The following is an 18,804-nucleotide window of genomic DNA, read 5'->3' on the forward strand; positions in this document are numbered from 1 at the left end:
GCACTTTGTTACAAGGGGTCCTTGTTTTCACGTCAATTCTGCCACGTAAGTGTTAATATTTATCTCACGTGATGCCCCACAAAGCAAGCAGTGTGCTATTTCAAAATTTACATTGTGTTAGTCACCCTATGCCAACGCATGAGGTCTGTGTCATCAATTTGGCCAGCAGTGACATTTTTGCAGAACACCAGTAATGGGACTTGAACCAAAATTAACTTTGCTTTGACACAAATCACAACACAAGCTGTATTTATGTAGCTTGATACATTACATTTACACTTAACTTTTGCGGTTAACAAAATTGGAGAACGTTATCATAACAAAGAGAAAATAACAGGTTAAAATGCTCCAAAATGATAAAAGTACCCTGTCCTCAAATGAGAACTATGGCACTTAATGGGTTAAGTAAGAAATCAAAGAATACAGCTGTGTACAAATGACAGACAATAACTCAAGGTGTACTGTCTCCGAGCAGCTGTAACTTTAAAAGCCACATGACTTCAATATGGCAGACATATTAGGTCAAGTTCAGATTCGTGGTAAGCAACACATATAGCATGACCGGTATATACAGCCCTGAAAATATGAAGTCACTGCTTGAAATGGTTTCTGAGGTACGAGTAAGGTACACAGTGGCAGTTCCAGTCTTTATAATTCAGAAACCAAAGTCACATGACCACAATATGGCAGCTATAAGGTCAAAGGTCATAGGACCAGTTAGCAACTGAAAAATACACAAAACAAAACAGTGGGCAAAACAGCTAGAAACAAACGACTGCCATAGGAAGCAAAGATCATAGGCTACCATATCAAATCAGAGATCAGAGACAAACTACAAGTTCACAGCTCAAGACCTCACCTCACCTCATTCATATATAGCTTTCTCATTGACAAAATAGCCTCAGACTGCATGGCCTTAAAAACGGTGTGGGAACAAGACCTGGAGAAAGAGTATGAAGAGAATGAATGGGACAATATGGTAGAAGATATGGGATATATTATATATAATGTGGGATATATGGAAAAATAAGATACTTATAGATTGATCCAATAGATTGTACTGGACTCCTGTGAAAATGAATAGGCTGGGATTGAGGGATTCTAAGATGCATTGCAGGTGGCTGGGGGAAACAGGTGGCACTCTGCATATGTTTTGGGGGATGTGATAAATTAAAGCATTTCTGGCAGGAGGTTATCCACCAAATTGGGGAAGTAATTGGAACTACAATACTGTTGAACCCCGCATTATGCCTTTTAAATAAAAATAACACAGCTGATAGTCTGAATGACAGCCAGGTTAAACGGATAATGGTAGCTATTACCACAGCCGAAAGAATTATACTGAGGCAGTGGAAGGATAAAGATCCTCCCTCATATGCACAGCGACAAAGCCCTTGTGAAACTGCTTCTTATCGAGGCTCATATACAGGGTCAACGACAAGATGGAACCATTTGAGGAGGTATGGGGCTCATTTCTCCTCGTGATTACCAATTAGTTAATGGAATATGCTTAGTGAATGTTAAATGTGAATTGAACAGTCTGGTGAGGTGGGGGGGGGGGATACAAAATACAACTGAAACGTATCTGACACAGTAAAATATACGTAGAAAAAAGGAGGATATAGGTATGTACATGTTTTATTTCTGTTTTTTTCCATGGGGTTTCCATGGGGTTTCCATGCGGGTCGATTTACACGTGAAATGGCGATGTGCGTGCACGTTCGGGAGAATTACTCAGGTAAATCAGGTTTGTGGCTGAAAAACGGCCAAAGAGAGGGATAGGGTAGATCTCATTTACTCGTGTATATGATGAAACACACGGAAAACTCCACACCTAGTTTCGCATGGAAACCCGAATTTCACGTGTAAATGTGAATGAGAGTGTTTATTCTTAACTATAAATATTGCAAGGGAGCAGGTCAGTTGTTACTGTGGATTCCAAAGCGGCAGAAAGTTGTGGCTGATGGTTGATTTTATGGTTAGCAGTGGTGTAGTTCACCTTAATGATAATGCGGGCAGCTTTTTTTATTATTATTTTTTGCTGTGTCTGGCCTATCATGTTGTATATTGTGTGTTTACAGTTCTGTATAAAACCACTTATCATGAACTGCGTTATGCCCTTGTTATAGTATTAAAGCAGCTGTTTGAGAATATCCTTGATGTAAAAACTACACTAAACCTAAACACGAAGAGAAAGTGAGCTGCTTAAAATGTCTCCTGAATTAATTCCTGTCCTTTTTTTGAACCCAGCTATGTCCAAAGACAATGCGTGTCTGCCCTCCACGTTAATAAATATAGTTGGTGAACTGGATGTCATGAGCCAGCTTGATCACCCAAAACAGTGAAACAAACATCCAACAAGTTGTTGATGACCTCTCAGAAGTGACCAAATAAAATTGCAAATAAACATATTGATTGTGTTTTATTTGTTTGCATCATTAATATTTAACACAACAGTAAATCCAACACAACTTAAAAAAGAAAGGAGAGTATCTCTGACAGCACGAGACTCCTCAGATCAATGAGGTCCAATTGAAACTGGCAGCTGAGGTAACCTTCACAGTTGACAAATCCGCTTATAATAAGCGGGACTGGGCTTGTTTTTTGAGAATTGCGAGTTGTAATTTGCATAAACATCCACTCTGACTGAATGAATCAAACATTGACTGCGCTTGTTTTGAAAAACAGTGCCGCTTTTTTTCTTGTAAGACTGTAACTCTGTCTCACAAGCAGAGACGGATTCCTGAGCACCTCATTTTGTTGTTGACAGGAGTCTGTGCAGGATACAGCAGGCAGAAATTTTGGGAACAAATTAATGCACTTCAGTCCGTTTCATCAGTATCCACCACCTCCCTTTCAAGTATTTGCCCAAGCATGGGGTTGAATGCTTCCTGGGCAGCTGTCAGCCGTCTGGACAGGTAGGGTTTCTAAGCCAGGGTAGTATACACAGCATCACCTGATCCCTTATATGCTGTATTGCCTGAATGAAAGGGAAAATATATATATATATATATATATATATATATATAAACGTCTCTGCCAGTTTTCAGCTATGGTGATCTGTAACACCTGTTGGTCAGTTTCATTTTATACCTCTGAGTTTATTTTTAATTAATGAGTCGTAAGATAAATTAGCTGAAAGAGTATTCACTACTAACGACATGACACCCCACTAATGACATCTGAAAAACAATTTGGGCAGCAAAACACATTATTAACCAGCCAGGCACGAGGTATTCTGCTTTATTACAGCAGCTTAGATGTATCTAATCTCTGTGACAGTGCAGCAGGGCAAAAACACAAAGCCAACCTACATGGAAGATCTTGTCACAACACTGACAAGCCTAAATACAAAATACAAATAAGTAGCTTTTTCTTTGCAACGTTCAAATTCAATATAAAAGAAATGTTGCAATACTTGTTGTAGACAATATACTTTGTTTGACATTCCACTGAGAAGTGCTTGCATACATAACGTTTTGTGTGATAAATATAAAATCACATTCAGTGTGTTGATATCATGTTTACTCAGACCTTGTAATAAAATGAGCTTAAGCGAATTGGCAAGACAGAGAGTTTAGAAAGTTTAGCTGCATTTCACTTAATAAAAATATTCTGCAAAAGGCAAGCACATTCATCTGGAAAAAAAAAAAAAACAGAAACTAAATATATTTTAAATACAGATATTAAAATTGAAATACAGGCAGTAGCCTACTAAACACATCAATCACTCGACATAAGTACCTAAATAGACCCAGTTTAAGTACACCGCGTCGAGACGCACACTGCTTGACTCAACACGAAACGACCATTTTACACCCGATTTCAACGGTGCATTGGCCTGTTCATCACGCAGCCCAATGTTTGGGTCTCAGGACTCAGCTGTGGCAACACCACAGAGGGCCCTTTATATCAGGCATATTTATGTATAGTAAGTTACAGTGTCTATCAGAGGCAAGCCCCCAAACCCCTACTAAAATGATGTAATAATACTCACAACCTGGGGCTTCTAAACTATTGTTAGAATTGTTCAAATTTGCATAAACTGGGCATGCTAGACTGCAGTTTACAAGCCGCCTCCCCTAACTTCCCCTAGTTATTAATAAGCTGGGTTTGTTAAATTGCAGACTACCAAGGGAATGTATTATTCATTATTATTAGGCTGATATATACTTCTTTCTAATCAATATTATTACTTTGCCTCACCTTGTAAAACAGTCGCTAATAAGCCTTGGTCATTTTGAAGCCATTCAAACACATTTAACGAACGCAACTATGCTGGTATGAACCGACTCATGTGGTGTTGCTATATCTGCAATGACCGTACAAGATTTTGAAGAGCACAAAGGCTATAGCTATCAGTGGGCATTAATACATGCACACAGCAAGGGATGAAATGCATTTTATTCTGCGGCAAAGCAACATGTAAAAGAGCCTAAATAATACCCGTAGTGCCCTTTCCCTTCGCTCCCTCCTTTCTGTAGCTGCACAGATGGAGGGTTGCTGCTGAGCCACTGAAGCACTCAGGAAAGTGAAAATGAAACTCTTACCTCCCCACAGAGAGCACAGTGATCTCTCCATGGCGAATCCTCTTTAAGTCTCTTGCCTTGTTGCCCTGCCATATTAAAGGCCATTTCTTGTGGTTGCAGCGCGAGCAGACGTTCCTCTCAGCCGCCCCACCGATTGTGTGCAGGTGGTTGCTTTGACAGGTATGCTTAGCAGGTGTCAGCGGTGTGCTTGGGGTAACTTGAATAACTGGACTACTTGGAGTTGTAGGACTGTTGAAAAAGAAGAAGACAAACATATTTTCAAAAACATGATTTTATATTTAAGAATTTGTACATTTTTTGTATATTGCTATTTTAATGGGTCTGCAAATACTGGCAGGTCAAGAGCTTAAGATTTCCAAATTGGAATATTTTTTAGAATCCCTAGAGATGGAAACCATGGTCCCCAAGGACGAGGTCTTTGCTTAATTGAACACTTGTGTTCAGCTAAACAGTGAATTAGGGACCTAATTGGAACAAGGTCCTGGATTAGAGCAGACTGAATAGCTGTTAATTTAGCCAAGTCCCTCAAACCTAACAAAACGTGTACAAGAATTAGTAAACTCAATGTGAAACAGATAACTTTAAAAACACTGTCTACATATGAGAGTTGAAGTGGGCCTGACCCTGGAATAATCTCATGGTACAAACACTAGCTGCTTTCAAGTCCGAGATCCCCTCAAACTGCTTACACCATATATCCCCAGTCGTAACATTAAACCCCTGAATATGGGATTGCTGGTAATCCCTAAAATAAAATATGTTAAACCGGGAGGAAGGGCTTTTTGTTATAGAGCCACCAAACTTGGAATGAGCTACCAACACATGTGATGGAATCTGAGACTCTGTTTTTAAAACCAGACTAAAAACATATTTGTTTGAGATGGCATTTTTATAGTATGTATGTATATATCTGTTTTAGTTTTTATTGTTGTAACTTGTATCTCTTCCAAAACTGCACTTTAAACCGTGGTCTTGAAAATCTACCAGTTAAACCTTGCCAGCTATGAATGTGTCTGCTGACACCAGTCTATGAACAATAAGGGCTTCACAGCAGGGGGTAGATTCAATCTAAAGCGAAGGCAGATCATTGTGAGAAGCTGCAGAAACCGTTCTGCTTTCCAGTTTGCAGTTTGTCTTACACAGCATGAAATCAAACGATTCCTGAAAACTCAAGCGCCGCTAAAAAGGAGAAATGACACAGCTCAGGGATGTCTGACCTTTTCAGAGGGAGATCTAATTGGGAGCACAGAGACAACAGAAGGGTAGAAAACATGTATTTTTATTAATTGAAGCAACACCTCCAGATATGTGTGTAAAGTACTTAGATATAGAAGTTTATTGCTGTTGCGGGTAAGGTATAGGTTAGATTGCTTTTACATTTTAGATTAATAATAGGTACACCCAAGAATGTTAAAAAAAAATAAAAATAAAAAAAGATAAACATATACCAGTAGATCTTTTTTGAAAATGCTTTTTTTTTTTTTAAAGGGGGGGACAATAAGATGTTATTTTAATTTAAAAAACAGGAATGATCTTATAGGCCTCCACAAGTGGTTTAATGTATTCTATAATATGACAGGATACATCCCATGTGTGTTTCTGACCCTTGAACGTGTGACGGTATTAAATGTATTTAGTTATGCATCATGCAGAAAAAGTAAAAAAAAAAAAGTACAAAATCAGTTTGTGTTCACTGTTTGTTTCCTATATTATATTGTGGCTAAAGATGAAAGTCTAGCCCACAGGTTGAATGTTCCAATATTTAAATAAATACCTGTAGATTCCAGGCTCAATCCCACTGACTCACTGTGTGTGACCCTGAGCAAGTCAATTATCTGAAGGACAAGGCACAAGGAGGTTGAGAAGTAAAACAAATAAGGTTCTCTTGGAAGTGACTGCAGCAGCAGCAGTCGTGATGCATAGTTCACCCACTAGTCTCTGTAAGTCGCTTTGGATAAAAAGGTGTCTGCTAAATGACTAATAATACTACTATTAATAATACTACTACTAATAATTATACCACATTGAACTGATCCCCCTCCCCACTTCAATTTTTGTTTGAACACCAAGCAACTGGGTCGCATCGTAAATTTTAGTTTTAATACCAATCTTTATCCTGCCTTAGCTAATGCGGCGCACAGAATGGAGCTGTAATCTCTCCCACGACGTTTAACTGCTCTATGCAGGGTTGCTGGCAAGACAAAATGTGTTTCTTCAATTGATGTTTTTTTACTTCTTTAAATTAGAGCCAACTTCCATTAACATGATCACTGTGTTTTAGATGCTAAATTTGATTTAACAACATCTTGGTTGTATCTGAATTTCTATCAAATGTACACAAGTTATTGCAGCAGCATCTTCAATGTTAATAGATGACTATATGGACTCTGACACTTATGAGTGGCCATAACAAAAATAGCACTTCTTACTGTTATCAGTTACACCATTGCCAATATCAGAGGGCAACTGCAGTTTTATTTATCACATTAAATAACATGGTATACTTTTACTAAAAAAACAAATACATTATTCTGTATTACAGGAAAAGCTGTACTACAAAATAATACATTTGCAGTATGTTAGATGTGAGCATTTTAGGAATTAAAACAGAAAAAGACAAACATATACAGGCTTGGTTGCATAACAGAATGGAAAGAGTGTCACCTTGTGGAATCTTTAGGAATAAGCATAAATCCTAAATATCATTCCTCTCAATAACAAGCCTTAACATTAATATGAAAGCTTAGATTCGTCCTAAATAAAGGCAACAGTGTAAACTGGTACAGAATTATACATACTGCAAGGAATTCTTGGATATGACAGTTGGTTTTTTTTCAGTTATTTTTTTTTTTTTTCTGCTGCCTTTGGACAGGAATGTTAGTAGAAAAGTAGCTCTAGTATTTGTTTTATTGTTATTAAAATCTATAGGTCTAATACTAACTTGCATGCCACATTATAGATTAGCATAACCTTAAATTATTATTTTTATTATTATTATTATTATTATTATTATTATTATTATTATTATTATTATTTATTATTATTATAATACAAGTTTTACTCTGAACAATTTAAACCTCTGTAAAGTGCTTTGAGATGGTAGTCCACTATGAAAGGCACTACATAAAAATAAAGATTATTATTATTATTATTATTATTATTATTATTATTATTATTATTATTATTATTATTAATACAAAATGCTGATTCATAACATTTTCTGGACAGGTAGTTGTACACTCTATCCTTTACAATCCATAGGCTACTGACTTACATTAAGCCAGTAATAAGGTTTCTTAAAAGGGGAAATGAGACTTCATAACATTACAGGCCAGTGCTCACATACGATAAAGAATTCATCATCACATTTTATGAAAAACATTAATTAAATTAGGCAAACTGACTGCCCTCCAAATATAGAGTAATGTGACTTGCCTGTCAGGGTCTATACTTCTGTCTTGTACCATGGCCTTTAAAGCTTCTGAATTAGCTGTTAAGGGAAGTAAACACAAATGCATTACAGACAGAAGAAACCCACACAGTAAACTACAGTTTGTGATTTTATACTTTTTACTTTGGCCAGAGTGCCCTTTTCTTTTTGTGTTTTCTGCTGATCTTTTGTTGTATTATTTAATAAATATATGTCTGCGGCCGTTTCAGCCCTGTACTTTTGTTTTGTCTGCTGCTTCCTGAGCCTGACGTCACCACCCACACACACCACTCAAGCCACCCGTAACAAATCAATCATTCACATTTTTAAAATCTGTTTTCACTTTCAGTGTTTCCTCGTTTCCCAGAGAGATGATTTATGACTGTCTGGTAAGTATGCAATTATTATTATGCGATAGACTGCTGCTATACAAACAAAGCTCTCAAATTATTGGGACAGACTTTTTCATGTAACTCTTTTAACAAAGTAACTTATAATGGGAAATAAATAAATTGACAGACACAAATATTATGTACTGTACTTATATTAGTTTAATGGTCTGCTGTTTTGAGTATCAAGTCAATAAAAAATAATTAAAAAAACAGTTAACACTAATGTCTTATTCACAAGTTATGAGTACAAACTAATAGCTTATTACAGTAACAACAATACAAAACAGGTATTAATTATTTTGTGCTAAATAAGTGCATGTGACAGAGATCAAATGATTCTTGGTGTTCGAGCTCCCCCAGACCTGTGAGGGCGCTGTGTAAAGGGAACAGAGTCCCTTGGACTAGTTGGCCCGACAATTCATTCCCAGGGTTCGACAGAAGTCGTCCGTTTAGAAAGGGGGCGGAGCTATGGTACACTAAACCATTGACCCAGACGGTTAACGATGTGGCATTAACAGATTGGAGGAGCGGGTGCGCTCGTTAACCAAGGGGTCAGTGATGTGATCTGTTCCTTGTAATGGTCATGCTATGACTGAAAAGACCCGAGTGAGAAACTGAGTGTTTTTCTTTGTTTTGAAGGTCTGTCCAAAGTCTACTGTTTGTCTTGTTTGTTAGACTAGACGGCTAACACGATCCGGAGCTGTCTCCCACAGCCAGCACAAACTCGGACAACAGAGCACTAACTGTTTCACAAAATAAATTGTACTTTCACAGAGGTGACCGTGTCTGTGTGGGGTGTTTGGACTTTGTTACTGTTTACGGGACTGCAACCCTTCATAAATCCCTCTGCAACACAGATGGCTGTGTACTACCAGTCATCCTATTTGTTTTCCGTTTGGTCATCAGACCCCTGGATTAAAGTAAACAGAACTCATTTTCACCAGTACTTTGTTGTCTGTCTCTTTGTTGTTGGATCAGCACACTGCATCTGCACATACCACTTTGCCACAGTGCAACATAACTGTTACAAAATCTGTAAAGCATTACAATATTTTATAATGACTCTACAGTGTTAAGTGTAGTCTGTATGCTCCAGAATTTTGCTGTAATATCACTTGCAGATCAGGATCAGGGAGGCTGAAGTTCTGTTATAAAGCCAGTATCAATGTCTTTGATTTGGTACCAAGTTAAAACAGAGCCATTACAATGCAAGCACACAGACAGTCATTATAAAATATTGTAATACTTTACAGATTTTGTAACCTATTTAGCAAACAATAATTAGCATTGTATTATTGTAACAAGCTATTAGATTGCATTTTACATAACCAGTTAAAACAGTTTCCAGCCCTTCAGATATAGTTTTGTTATTACGACCCAGTATGAACACTGAAGAAAACGGAACTTGTCACTGCAAGTTAATGAATACGCTACTCAATCTGCCAGCATTACATATCCATAAATGCTTAACTGCACTTCCCTGCCACATCTGATGATGATGCTTCTTATTGCTCTGAACCATTCAAAGTGGTTTACAGTTGTTGCTAGTTGTGACATTAAGAACCATATTGACAGTTAGACCTGATAGCAGCCCCCTTACTACATTTCTGCTGCTCACTACTGCTTCAATGAGGACTATCAAGATGGGTATGACATTGAAAGCTGTACAACCGAAGCAGCACATGAGATGGCTCATGGCACAGCACCAGTAGTCGGTGCATCTGTGTCTGAGTTTGCGGGCTGGCAACTCCCATTACGTGGGGTGCTTAATAATTTGAATTAAGTAGAGCTATTTAAAAAAAACACAAACAACAACGCCACCACCACACATTTCCAAATGATCTATTAGCACATAATGGCTTCTGAAAATACCTTTAACTTACCTTCATTTTTCATGATGTAATGCACAATTTGGCCAACTGTATCAGCGTTGCACTCACTAAAGGTATCATTCATCTCTGTAAAAACAAGAAATATTAGAAACTTAGATTCATTAAAATCAATAGCACAAAGTTGGAAACCAGTTCCTTTACAACTTTTTTATTTGTAACTAACAGGTCACACATGGGGGGGGGGGGGGGTTAAAAAGTAATAATTTGTGGAAAATATTATCAACTTATAATACGTATCTATATTAACACACATCCAAACAATGTACTGTAAACTGATCACATTTTCCAAAAATTATTCAATACATATATTGTTGTATAGTCCTTTTGTCTAGAAATTAATTGATTAAGCAATACATGAATACAGAGCCCAGCTAATAATTGAAAAGTGCCTTTTCTTTGAATGAACTGTGCCAGATAATAAAAGTACTGTACAATATAACAGACATACAATCCTAAAACAAACCCAATTTAATCTCAGGAGTGTGTTATATTTACTGAATACAATATCTTATTACTACTGGCAATGTTTCTTTATTGTGTTTATTACCTGCTTTTAAATCCTTACATACAGTAGAATGGAATTGCAGTCCGAGAAAGATGAAAACCTAAAATACTAGTTTAGTTTACAAAAACTACCTATGCACAGCTGTCTCTTGTTGCTGATGTATTTTGACCACTTCTCCATGAGACACAGCTCTTAGTTATGTACATTTCTATGTGTTACATGTACATTTATGTAAATACACTTTCTAGTAGTTCTCCTGCAACAGACAACAACAATACAAAGACAAATGAAACTCACCAGTTTCGACTCTTTTATAAATTCAGGACTGCTGCAAACCCATGAATCAAGCCAAGTATGCTACTATAACCAGTGCTGATGCAAAGAGAATAGCTACCAACTGCAGCTCCATTAACATTGCAGCTTTGTTTTATTTCAATAACCACATTTGTTTTAAACAATATGGTTTACAGTTATGGAGGGTATAACCGTTACTCTGTGAATGTTTTGTTTTATAAACTGATGTTTTTCATTAAATGGCAATGGAAAACATCAGTTTATGAGTAAAAAAAACGGATCATTTTAAATGCAGAAAGGTGAGTAATAATCTGACTCCACTGTGATTTAGCATTTGGTTCAAACAATCTAACAACAAATGCTGGATTGTAAATGAATATAAAACTATAAAGAGGGACCATGATGATGATGGATAAAAATCTGCTGCTGTAACTTCTGGCTGCTGCAAGGGACTGTTTGGGTGTCTAGATTACAGCTTTCCTGACAGATCCCACACCTGCTCAATGAGTGAAAAGTCCGAAAGGTTATGGTGGGCCATTAACATATTCCACCTCCAGTGACATATCAAATGTAAAAAAATATATACCTTAAAACCTCATATTAAACAGGCATTTCAACAACTAATTTTAAGCAGCTACAGATGCTCCCTTTTTAATTAACACTATAAAAATATTGTCTAAACCTATATGCATGAATGTACAGCACAAGTATTGGCTTTTTTCTGTAACTGCTGTCAGACCAGTTTGAGCATTTTATATGCACTGTTGCACACATGCCTGTGACCTTACATGACTTCAGTCCTATATGTAACATCCCAAGGGCACTATTTAGAACCATCCCCATGCCTTATACTACCAAGGAACGTTGGATTTAGAATGCTTTCTAGAGAGATGTACTGCGTTTTGGCTTGTGAATATTTTTCATTACAAAGTATTTGTGGATCTGTAGTTGTTCAACTGATTACTCCATTTATGTAGTAAAATACAGAGAAGACTTCAGTGAAGTGGTGTTCTGCATGAGTCAGACTGCTAGCACTCCTCCTTCCTCCTCTGTATCTACATACTGTATGGCTACATGACATATGCAAGGATTCATTTTAGATTAATTTGGTAGTAATACTTAAGGAACCGAAGTATTGCAAGTTGAAAGCTAAACTACATTTTAAGTGTTGCATTACCCCAATAAGACAAGCTTCCTATCACATTGCAAGAAACAATTTGCAAACCATGCCATTATAATGATACTGACAGAAAGCATGTTGGTGGTTTCTTTACCAGTATTTCCTCTCTGCATTTCATTTAGCCCATTCACATTGACAGACTAACCTGCATACAACTGTAATGGACTGAAATCAAAAATTAGGTTTAAGCCATTTGGTCTTTTTGGTTTGAAAAGTACACAACTGCCTCTGGATTGCACAAAACCTGGTAATCCAATTATGTATTTATTATTTCATTTTACCAGGTAAAAACTCATTAAGTTAGCTATGTATTTTATGCACAGGGGGGCTATAGTGTCAAACCTCCAGATATTTGTAAGTTATTTCCATCCTGATGCATAGATTTGTCCGTTGGCTAGTTTTTGTTTTGTACCAAATAAACTGACCTGAGGTTTGATAGAATTAAGATGCAGTTTTACCATTTGTCAAATTCAGCTGCACAATATTAAAGTTACTCTGAAGTTTATCTTGTGCTTAATCATCCAAACAAATTATTTGGTCTGATTTATGGTATACACCATCGCTGTAAATTCAAAAACAAAAGCCCACACTAAGATTAAAAAGCAGATAACTGTGACATATACCAACCGTGTGTACAGAACAGTATAAACGAAGAATCAGCAATGTGTACAAACAATTTTAAAAGTGATTCTCAAGATATACAAAGATGTAAGTGTGACTGTGACAGGGTAGCATCACGGCCCAGGCTGTTACAGACAAGAAAGAGACCTAGAGATAGAAAGCGGCAGTTTAAGCATTGGTGTGCCTGTTTATTAACAAAACAAACACAAAAACAGGAACAAATAAACAGGCACAAATGCCAAACTAAAAGGTTAAACAAAGCAATTCAGCCATTGGGCTGAGCATTCGCCTTCACTGACCAAGTTGTCCAACACAACAGAAAAACCACAGCACTCACAAGGATTTCTGGTTCCTTTTATACATGTGGCCTCTTCCCAATTAGCACCAATTACCTAATTAGGGAATGGTCACACCTGTGATTGCTGGCAGGTATAGATTTAATCCCATCCCTGCCAGCCTTACATTCCCACAAACACACTGTTTATATCAGCAGGGCTTTGGCACTAAAGAGGGATGGATGAAGAGACAGACACCTCCATAGATTCCCATAATCGGATAACATCAATAACTTATATAATGTTAATTCTAAGTCTAATAACAACTGTACAAGTGGTTCTGCAGATATATGGAACAACATGAAGTGTGACATACATAGAGTACAATTTGTATGACTGCCTCTTCTTTATCCCTTGGAAATGGATAATAATGCAGAAGGATAATGTCCACAAGGCAAACTCAAAATAAACTAAAAGTATTCCACTATGTCCAATCTATTTAACAGAGTATGATATTAGTTGAATTCTGGTCTAACAGATTATTTCTCTGGTAAAACTATAATTTCATATCAAGTAATGCTGTGGAGATCAGATATGACAACATGAAGTGCTGCAGAACAGTATCTATGATAAAGGCTGACTGTGAACCACTGCAGTCAGGATGCTGATTAATGTAGAAAATAAGCAAGCTTCATTCATTCAGTCATGTGAGTCCTCAGTGCCCGCCACAGAAAGCACCACCCACACGAGAAATACTGCCGAGATGACTGCTGGGCTGACTCACCAAAGCCACAGATTCACAGCTTATAAATGACTTTGGACAATTCTACTAAGCACCTAGCAGCAAGGACAAGGCGGAGAAGACAAGGTGAACTACTACAGTCATGAAATATATTTGAACCCAGTTAAGATAAATAAATGGCTAAGTTAAAGGTATGTTGGTGAGTGTCATTTGGTTACTTATTAACATACTGTAGTAGGTGAGATCAAAAAAGTAACTTCTAAGTTTGTTGATCAGCTAAAAAGCAACTGATTATTTGAAAACAAAAATATGTCCACAAACTTGTAGTGTCCCTATAATGTGTAAAAATGGAGTTCCTATGTAATATCATACTGCTTCCGAAGACTTGAAACAGTATCAATGATAGTGGATTAACCATGCAGGGTTTACATAACCCTGGACAAATGTGGCAGGGAGACCTTTGCAAAAATGGAAAAAAAAAAGGCACAAAAGAGTTAATTATTCTTGTACGACACCCATGATTGAGCTTGACTGACCTAGGAAATAACAGGATATGTATACAAATATGGATATGAACATGAAGCCAATAGCTTGAAGTGTTAGATCTTTATCATCAGGAAACCAAAAAGTCACATGACTCCCACACAGGTCAAAATTAAAGTGTCCTTACATTTTGCCCATGGTATTTCCATAACACTGAAGTTTCCAGCTTAAATAAGATACTAGCCGTAGCCGCTGTGACGGTGGTGGATTTGAACTCATGCAAGCTTCCTTTACGGGTATACTGACAAGAAGTTGTCAGGCCTGAAGTTATCAAGTTGTGCATGCATAAATCAAAATGTCTTGTCTGTACTGTTGATAGAAACTAGTCTAACGGATGCTTAATAGCTATATAAAGTTTCATTGTACTTCATTTCTCAGAAGTATTTCCTTCTAAACAATTCAATAGCTATGTATGGTTCACAACATGCACAACCACCATGAACATGTTGATAAATGTTAACTATGCCAAGCCTAATCAGGGTAATTTCTTTTCATCAACAGAGTTTCCTTCCTCATCCATACACCATGGTCAAGGTGAAATTTCCTTAATAATGAATGCTGCCAGTAAGGAAAACACAGAACTATTGTTCTTTTACCTCCCAGTACTAATGAAAACATTTCCCCTACCCTAATGTCCTGCCACATACAGTATTGACAACACCCATCTGAGAAATGTTGACAGAACAATCAGTCTCACAGAAATACATTACCAGAAAATGCTAAAGCTTCTTGATGGTTAAAATTAAAGACATTTGTGGGACAACACAGTAGCCCATCCTGTATACAACTGCATTATAATGAAGGCCTTTACTGAAATCCTTGACCAGCAAAAGATAGCCAGTCGTAGTGATAAATGAGCTCTGCCTACCTGTCTTTTCCTCTCCATTCTTTTCTTCTTTGATATCTGCCTCCGTATCTGTGGTGCAGCGGTATCCCTTCTTTTTCAGAAGGTGACAGATCAAGACTCCCAGAAGGCCCATTAAAAAGAAGATTGGCACCAGCACAAAAGCAAGTGACCCCGAGTTCCCGTCATGTGATGTATCCGTTGGGCCATCTGTCATCCCATCCACTGTAATACACAAACAGCACCTTGAGACCTCCCATCCACTGTAATACACACAAACAGCAACTTGAGAACTCCCATTTTGCTGTAATATACACAAACAGCAACTTGAGAACTCCCATATATTATAATACACAAGAGCAACTTGAACTCCCATTCACTGTAATACAAGCAGCAACTTGAGAACTCCCATCCACTGTAACTTGAAAATTGAAATGAAAAATACATTTGTTGTCACACAAATTATATTGAGCATGTACTGTCATGCTTTACCTGGTTACTAAGAGAACAACCCAAGTGAAGATGGCAAATTTTGAACCAATAAAGAAGGTTCAAAACACAGCCAGTTGAAATTCTAAATACAGGTAGCCTTCTCTATTACTAATTAAAAGACCTTGAAAAATTTTACCCAGGCCTATATGTAAAAATGTGTGATATACAGACAGGGCTCCTGAAATGATCAAGAACTATCAAGTTTCTTCACTGTTTTGTTTTGCTGGCTGATCTAGCCTACATTACATATTTGCAACAGATGAGCAGCACTGAGACATCCCTCGCACATCTTCTGCACTATGAAACATCTTCAAAAGATAAGGGGCAACAAATATGTTGTTTTTTTTTTTTTAAATGAAATAAAATGATACCATTTTGTATAGCCTACAGTGGCTCTTAAAGTAGTGCGTATCTAAGAAAGACACGAAAACAAACTACTGTAACCACCTAGTAAAAACAAAATGACACCTTTGCCAAGATTAATACTGCTGCTGAATTACTTTGGGCAGCAAACAAGTAATATTGATCGGCTGCTCACTACACTGCCTGTGAGCAGACCTCAGTGAACAGCTGTGCAACGTTACAGGTTTGATTGTGAGAGTAATTGCATGTTATGGTGATTTATTGTAATATTAATTAACAAAAAATCTTTGAACTATACGTATGTACACATTTACAGTACAACTTTACACCAAAAAAAAAAACCTTTCAGCCCGAGCAAAACATTCAAATGAATTGCAGCATTTCGATGATTGTTAAGTTTCACTTCACCCTCAAAAAAAGCAAAACCAAAAAAAAAAAAAAAAAAACTTGGATTTTAGTTTATGCTCCAACAGTAGCTTTCCGCTATTGTGATATCAAATCCTGCGACAGAACTGGAAGTTGGGGTGGGAAAATTTGTACAGTAGAATCTATTGTATACGACACCAGGATTTTAACACACACACACCAGGCTTATCCAGTGCCTTTGAAATGGATGCCCATATATTATGTTTTACATCTCTATCTTTAATCTTTGTCATAAAGCTCTGGGTATTTTTCCACGGCAAGTATTATTTTTTCCTATGTCATTTTGGATACTGCTTCACCCTGCTGGACCACATGCATTGAAGCTGTTCTCCGATTGGTCAATTCTCTAGTTGTCGCACAACAAAGTGCAAAAAAATAGGACTCAATCCTGTTTATTTTGGGTCGTCCTGGTGTCGCCCCCACATCGCTGGTCGTGTGAAAGATACTTATCAAAAGTATAGGTTCTATTCATTTTGCGGATGAAATCGTTAATTTAGTGGTTTACCTACCTGTAAAACCGTAAAGCAATTAAATATTCCTCACAATACACAGTTTTATAGTCCTACAGTGATATTAAAACATTGTGACATATTTCAGTGAATTAAGCAGAGTACATGCATTCAGCTGGCAAACAAGTAATTTCTTACATCACAATGCACTCAATAAAAACAGGGCCCATCATTTTCCAGCTACTGCCGTCTCATCCCACAATCCTGAAATCGCACGTACTGTACAGTATACCCCAGTATTCTTTATGGGTTAAATAACTGGTGAGCAATTGTTCCAATGTGCTCATCCGCTTGATAAATGAGAATTTAATGTAGTATCTCACCCCTCATGTGTGCATTAAATGCTCATATCACACACTACCCCATGCATTATTCTCAATATATTACACACTAACCCATGCATTAAATTCTCATATCACACTACCCCATGCATTATTCTCTATTTCTTGGAATACAGCTTGTTTATAGATACTGTAGCACTGGATAAAATTGCTATTGGAAAAATAAGACAGCAGAGTACGGTTCAATATCTGGCATGCTAGATACTGTAGCACCGGATAAAACTGTTATTGGAACAGTTTTGACAGCAGAGCATGGTTCAATAGCTGGCAGGCTCTTTATTTACAGCAGCAGGTTCACAGCAAGTAACACAGCTCACAGCAAATGATTATCCACTCTCTGAATCCACACACTCACACTTTTCCTTTTTTCATTTAACCTTTACTTTACCAGGTAAGATGATTGAGAACAAATTCTTATTTACAACGACGATCTGGTCAAGAGGGGCGGCATGGTGGGTTATTGCTGCTGCCTTACAGCTCCAGGGTCCTGGGTTAGATTCTGAACTCAGGAGTCTGTCTGTGTGGAGTTTGCATGCTCTCCCTGTGTTCACGTGGGTGTCCTCCAGGTACTCTGATTTCCTCCCACAGTCCAAAGACATGCTGGCTAGGTGAACTGGCCTCTCTAAATTGCCCCTTAGTTGCTGCAATGGACTGTCGTCCCATGTAGGGTGTAGTCCTGCCTTAAGCCCTGTATCTGCCAGGTTAGGCTCTGGCTCACCGCGACCCTCTATATGATTAAGTGGTTACAGATAATGAATGGATCTAGTCAAGAGGCAAACATCACAACAGCACAAAGTAAACAAATACAACATTGAAAAAAATAATAATAAATAACACCTAACAAGTACATGCATCAGACAATGGTGAATTCAGATTCCGATTAAACACCCTCCAAAACAAAACCTCTGTAGTTTTAATTTAATTTGAAATTCATTTGTCATAAGCAGCCTCAAACTGAAATGAATTACACCCAAAAACAGTGGACTCTCTGAGTAGAACCAGCCTAATAAATGAATCTGATCTTAAATTGTAAACTGAAGCAGAGAACTGTAATAGGTTGCACAAATATAGTGGGGTTTACCCAGTCAGGGTTCTATAACTAACCTAAGCCAATGATCCAGTTGCATAGTGTGCAATGAAGGCCATTCAACCATAATATAAAGATCGCTGTGATGAGTAAGAAGCACCTCTTATAAATCTTATAGCAGAATCAAGCTTCCCTAAAGCAGCTTTTGAGGCCATTTTATAAACAACATCAAAATAATCCAGTATTAGAAGAACAGACATCTGGGCTAGAGTATACCTAGCGGAACGTGTGAAACATGATTTATTGTGAAAGAGAAAACCAATTCCAGATTTAACTTTAGATTGAACTTTATCATTATGAGTTTTAAAAGACTAAGTA

The 18,804-nt window shown here is 37.4% G+C and overlaps 1 protein-coding gene across 5 annotated transcripts in view; it reads right to left on the bottom strand.

The window, feature by feature from the left end:
• Positions 1 to 18,804, bottom strand: part of LOC121329156 (RELT-like protein 1) — a 39,936-nt gene that overhangs the window by 13,206 nt on the left and 7,926 nt on the right. For 4 of the 5 annotated variants that reach the window (XM_041274574.1, XM_041274557.1, XM_041274584.1 and 1 more), the window contains exons 2-5: positions 15,293 to 15,493; positions 10,256 to 10,330; positions 7,986 to 8,040; positions 4,551 to 4,778 (exon numbers count right to left, since the gene is read on the bottom strand). In XM_041274574.1, coding sequence (XP_041130508.1) covers positions 4,551 to 4,778; positions 7,986 to 8,040; positions 10,256 to 10,330; positions 15,293 to 15,493 — 559 coding nt within the window. The remainder of the gene's footprint in view (positions 1 to 4,550; positions 4,779 to 7,985; positions 8,041 to 10,255; positions 10,331 to 15,292; positions 15,494 to 18,804) is intronic. The other variant, XM_041274566.1, reaches the window with a different exon arrangement.

This window comes from Polyodon spathula, chromosome 2 (genome assembly GCF_017654505.1).
Source record: "Polyodon spathula isolate WHYD16114869_AA chromosome 2, ASM1765450v1, whole genome shotgun sequence".
Taxonomy (NCBI): Eukaryota; Metazoa; Chordata; class Actinopteri; order Acipenseriformes; family Polyodontidae; genus Polyodon; species Polyodon spathula.